General features: G+C 45.3%; 1 protein-coding gene across 1 annotated transcript; it reads left to right on the top strand.

Annotated features, from left to right (window-relative positions):
* The first annotated feature begins 228 nt into the window (after positions 1-228).
* On the top strand, positions 229-1,188 carry LOC120978156 (3-galactosyl-N-acetylglucosaminide 4-alpha-L-fucosyltransferase FUT3-like). The gene has a single exon (XM_040406381.1). It carries the CDS (start codon positions 229-231, stop codon positions 1,186-1,188), a length of 960 nt encoding a protein of 319 aa, XP_040262315.1.
* The last annotated feature ends 4,954 nt before the right edge of the window (positions 1,189-6,142 follow it).

A 6,142-nucleotide genomic window follows, 5' to 3' on the forward strand; every position in this document is an offset into this window, starting at 1 on the left:
TTTAACTAACTTTGCTCATTTTAGTTTATATGTCAGTTTGCATGAAACATGATTGAAATCTAACAATGTCGCTTCTAATTTCTTATTACAGGAAAGAAAAGTGTATCTGCAATGGGCAATCAATATCCAATCTTCATATCTGCCTTCTTATTCATCATATTCCTTCTTTCATATAACTGGAAACACATTGACCATTATTTCATATGTCAAAGATGTCCAGATACAACAATGATGCTAAACAAAGAGGTCCAAAATGTCACAACAACAACCAGCCCACCAATCATTTCTCCACCAAAAGAAACTCTTCTCCTGGTTTGGAACTGGCCATGGGGGCAGAGCTTTCCATTAGATAAGTGTGAGACAGAGTATAGAATTAAGAGGTGTAAGCTATCTGCAGATAGAGGTTTGTATAGTGCGGCCGATGCAGTCATCATCCACCATGCAGATGTTATGGGCAATAGAAATTCATTGCCTCAACAGCCAAGAAATCCTTATCAACGTTGGATATGGCTCAACTTGGAGCCACCACTAATTATCTCAAACCTGGACATGCTGGATAATTTGTTCAACTTGACAATGACGTTCCGTCGCGATTCCGATATTTATAATCCATACGCCCATATTGAATCATTAGAGGAACCTCAAAACTTCACTATTCCAGCAAAGTCTAAGTTGGTATCTTGGGTGGTGAGCAAATGGTACCCCGGTATACGTCGTATCGCTTATTATGAAGAGCTGAAAAAGTACATATCTGTTGATATTTATGGGGCCAGACATATGAAACTGAGCACAGAGAAGTTTTATTCAACGATTTCTCAGTACAAATTCTACTTGGCATTCGAGAATTCTGTCTATCCAGATTATATCACAGAAAAACTATGGGGGAACGCTCTGGGTTCATGGACAGTTCCAGTTGTACTGGGTACCTCTCGTGAAAACTATGAACAGTATATACCTGGAGATGCCTTCATACATGTTGATGACTTTCCAACTGCAAAGGAACTAGCTGCCTACCTTCTTGAATTAGAAAAAGATGATGAAAAATATAGAAAGTATTTCAACTGGAGATCCCGACATAGGGTGAGCCCTTGGAAGGGATGGTCATATTCTTACTGTAAAGCTTGTGAGACAATACAACAGGGTCCAAGATATCAGGTCATTCGTAGTGTGGCAAAGTGGTTTCTGTAAGATGGGCAACACTGCCTTATGGCCAATGCAGGACCTAGTGGGACAAGACATGACATAGAGATTCAAAGAACATCATAGATACCATTCCTGTAGTAGTTTTGAGGTGGGACCAGTGATGTAAATGCTGCTTAATAGTAACAGAAATATGGATACTTTCAAGTACTATTTACCAGCATATATTGTATGACAAAATTATGGTAAGTCAAACATTAAGAGGATTCAACCAGGACAGTCAATGAATGTTATATACAGTACATATATTGAGTGTCTGATCAGTGTCTCCTGTGGCTATGCTCTTCATTTCCAAAGGTTGCATGGTTGGCCATTGGCTAAAGTTTACTTCTCTATGGCTCTGACCTCATTTGTTGTCACCAGAAAACTACACAATACACATCATGTAAAGCTGCTTACTTATTAAAGTTAAATGGTAACTGTCATCATTTTTTTGCTAGTTTATTAGAGCTAGGCATGTATACCTGAATTAGTCTGTCAATGATTGCCAAAAGATCTGTAATCTCTTATATATGAAAATGAGTTTCTTTCTGTCTGTCTGTCTGCCATACACATGTTCACATGTCTCTTATCAGCCAATAGAAGCTCGCAGGCCCTTAGTCTCCACATACACACAGTTTTACTCCAGGTTTCCATAACAACCCAGCCATTTTTCTTTACTGCTGTAGGTCAGCTTTAGGCTAGGGCTACATGACGACAATAAGTTGCACGACACATAGGGCACAACTACGCTGCTACATGCATCCATCTTTGATGGATTGTTTGCGACTGTCGTGTCGCAGTCGCAGCATGATGCATGTCGCAGTGAGGCACCATAGCCTATCATTATAAATGTTGTTGAGACAAAATGTTGAGCGACATATGTCATCGTGTAGCCCTAGCATTAAAGGGGCAGGGTGCTGTGGTGGTAACTGTTAAATGGGAGGGCACTGTGGAGGTCAATGTTAAAGAGGCGGGCACTTTGGAGGTCACTGTTAAAGAGGCAGGGTGCTGTGGAGGTCACTGTTAAAGGGGTGGGCACTTTGGAGGTCAATGTTAAAGGGAAAGGGACTGTGGACATCACTGTTAAAGGGGCGGGTACTGTGGAGGTCACTTTTAAAATGGCGGGCACTGTGAAGGTCACTGTTAAAGAGGCGAGCACTGTGGAGGTCACTGTTAAAGAGGCAGGCAATGTGGATGTTACTGTTAAAGGGGCAGGGTGCTATGGAGGTCACTGTTATAGGGGTGGACACTGTGGAGGTCACTGTTAAGGGGGTGGGCACTGTGGGATCACTGTTAAAGGGGCGGGCACTGTGGAGGTCACTGTTAAAGGAGCGAGCACTGTGGAGGTCACTGTTAAAGGGGCGGGCACTGTGGAGGTCACTGTTAAACAGGCGGACACTGTGGAGGTCACTGTTAAAGGGGTGGGTGCTTTGGAGGTCACTGTTAAAGGGGCAGGCTCTGTGGAGGTCACTGTTAAAGGGGCGGGCGCTGTGGAGGTCACTGTTAAAGAGGCGGGCACTGTGGATGTTATTGTTAAAGGGGCAGGGTGCTGTGGAGGTTACTGTTATAGGGGCGGACACTGTGGAGGTCACTGTTAAGGGGGCGGGCACTGTGGAGGTTACTTTTAAAGGGTTGGGCGCTGTGGAGGTCACTGTTAAAGGGGTGGGCACTGTGGATGTTACTGTTAAAGGTGCAGGGTGCTGTGGAGGTCACTGTTAAAGGGGCGGATACTGTGGACGTCACTGTTAAGGGGGCAGGGGCCACTATTAAAGGGGCAACTGCTGGGGATGTCACTGTTAAGGCAGCAGGGTACTGTGGAGGTCATTGTTAAGGGGGAGGGCGCCTGAGGAAGTCACTGTCAAGGGAGTAGGGTGCTGTGAAACTGTTAAATGGGCCAGCTGCTGCGAAGGTCAAAGTTAAGGGTATGGGCTGCTGTGGAGGTCCCATTTTAAAGTGGCGGCGCACTGTGGGAGGTCAGTGTTAAGGGGTGGGGAACTGTGGATTTCACTGTTAAAGGGGCGGGGTGCTGTAAAGGTCACTGTTATGGGGGATACTGTCAATATCTTTTAATTACACACAGAAACATTTCATGAAATAGATTAAATATACCCGTGCGAAGCGGGGCCTTCTGCTAGTTACCTTATAATAACAGCTTTCATTAATGTCCTCTGTCCGTTTCCACTGCTCCCTTAAAAGACAGTTGCTATGTCTTGTCTGTCTCTGGCTAGGAAGACGGAGGGGCAGTCCTTCACACTGCATGCCTGCATAAGGCTTTAGAGTGAGGAGGAGTGCCTCTTAGTAATCCAATCTGATTGGCTCGCAGGAAGCTGCTGGCTAGAGCAAGTGTGTATGGGAAGTGAGGGAAAGCAGTTTTGGCCTCAGGGAACTGGCAGAGGAGCCATCTTGAGAAGGTCCTCATATTGTAAATGTTTAATAAGCCGTAACTAAGGGAATAACTAATGGAAAACAGTGGTATGTGAAGTAACTAAAGATTGCTTTATGCATAATGGAAACATGACAGTTACCCTTTAAGATTGTGTTTCTCCTAAGTCCTTATGATCTTCTTGACCCACCAGGAGCAATGCTAGCACCAAGTACATGTAATAGGGAAGGTAAGAAAGTCACAGAAATAAGATAATAATGCACTTAGTAAAGTAGATGCAAGCATTATATATGGACAAAGTCCTCACTCTGATATGATAAAATCTGAGACACTTAGCCAATATATTTTGATCAAAACACATCTGTGCCCACTTACCAAGCACCAAGGTGGTCTCAGGTCAGGCGGGTCCTACGCTAAACCCACCTAAGCCATTGGGCTTCTATGTTTAGGAGCGCAGACGCCGCACATATGGTGTGCTGCTCCTAGTCACCTCCATGTGAATCAAGCAACTGATGGGAGGAGGAGCAAGCACACCTACTGTATATGTACCACCTAATCAAGGCACTCTATTGGATAGGAAGGGCAAAAGTGCAAAGGAATGCTACTCCCAAGATAAAATAGGAGCGCATTCACACTTGAAGGTGCCACTCCTTCAAGCATACACTACATTGACAAAAAAAATCACAGAAAAAACTAAGATAAAAACATCCTGCACGGTATGATATATAAATGTGCCGATGTCCCTGGCCATATTAATGAAGAAAATCACAGAAATAAGATAATAATGCACTTAGTAAAGTAGATGCAAGCATTATATATGGACAAAGTCCTCACTCTGATATGATAAAATCTGAGACACTTAGCCAATATATTTTGATCAAAACACATCTATGCCCGCCTACCAAGCACCAAGGTGATCTCAGGTCAGGCGGATCCTACACTAAACCTACCTAACAGAAGGTAACCCATCGTTCCTAAAGGTCCGTTTACATGGGGCATTGACTTGCTAAATGTTCGTTTGTACGAAGGTTGTTCCTGATTACTATTTCATGTAAACTTGTCCCAAAATCAAATCACATCACATTTTGTCAGTGTTTGCATCTTTTATGCAGTCATAAAAATCGTAGCATATCCCCATGTTTAAATAGGGGACTGTCCTGCCCCCACTTCACATACCCCTGGGGTCTATGCGGAGCTCTACAGGGAGGTAAACAGGGGTGGATTGGGAACTTAAAGTGGCCCTGGAAAAAATACTACAAGTGGCCCTATTTTGTAGTCGGTCCAAATTGATGGAAGGCAGGGCCAGCAATATCATATTGTGGCACATTATACCACTCCAACAGAGCCAAATACCACAGTCCATCAGAAAACAGTGCCAGCAGCACAAAATACGTCCCCAAAAACTTCCAGTGGCCGGCCGTGAAGGGGGCTCAGGGGGGCCCCTGGGCATCGGCCCACTGGGAAATTTCCCTGTAAGGTCTATGGCCAATCCACCCCTGAAGGTAAACACCTTTCTACTAGCCAATAAAAGAGACTGGGTGGAAGTCTGTTGCTTTATTAACCACATGTAGGATTAAGGTGAAACTGAGGAATAAATGAGAATATACACACCATTAGACTACAGCATTACATAAAGTGCAATAATGAATAATAGAGATGAGCAAAGTATTTCAAAATTCAATTTGGCAACTTCACAAAGAAATTTGATTCGTTCTGAATTAATTCATAACTAGTGTTGAGCGAGCAGGCTCGGCGGAATACCAGTTCGTCTCGAGCATCGCTATGCTCGGAACATGGCAGTACTCAGCCAAGTACCGCATGTGCTCGAGTGCAATGCTCCTCCTCCCCGCTAAGCAGCCAATAAACGTGCAGGTAGGTACTTTCACGGGGCGCCAAAGGCGCACTCGGTCTCCCATCAGCCGCAGACCTGCTGCTTAGCTTCGGGAGCGAGGATCTGTGTTTGGCCTCGTTCCCAGGGCGGCTTTGCTAGCTGGGAGGCTCCCTGCTCCTAGGTCTGCCTTGAGCGCCGAGCTGATCACTTGGTGCTCGACTTGTCTGTCTGTTGGTCATGTGGCGCTGGCCACATCACATGACCCTCAGACCCCACTATAAATACAGGCAGACTGCTGGCCACAGGTTGCCTGTTAATTCTAAGTTCCTGGCTATTTGTTGGACTACTGATTACTACCTGATCCTGTTCCCTGACGATCCTTTGCCTGCTCCTCCTGTACTGCGCATCCCTCCTGGTATTGTGACCTCGGCTCCCACCTGACTACTCTTTGCGGACTCCTCTGGTACTTCTCTACTCTCCTGGTATTTGACCCCGGCTTCTCCTGACCATTCTTTGCTTAACCCTTTGTACTGCGTAGCTCTCTTGGTTCTGACCCGGTCCGTTCACATTCCGTTATTTGTCTTGTCTGTCTTCCCAGCACGTATCCTAAGTTAGGCACTGCTGTCTAGTTGTCCCCTGTCATTAGGACTTGAGAGGTAAATAGGCAGGGCCAGGGGTGAGGGTGGAGCGCAGTGGTCACTATCCTCCCCCCTGTGTGTAGTGTACGTGACCGTCACAGGTACGCC

This window comes from Bufo bufo, chromosome 8 (assembly GCF_905171765.1).
Source record: "Bufo bufo chromosome 8, aBufBuf1.1, whole genome shotgun sequence".
NCBI lineage: Eukaryota > Metazoa > Chordata > Amphibia > Anura > Bufonidae > Bufo > Bufo bufo.

What these genes read in the sequence shown, in the direction of transcription:
- LOC120978156 (XM_040406381.1), top strand. Translation starts at nt 229, where the DNA reads ATGATGCTAAACAAAGAGGTCCAAAATGTCACAACAACAACCAGCCCA.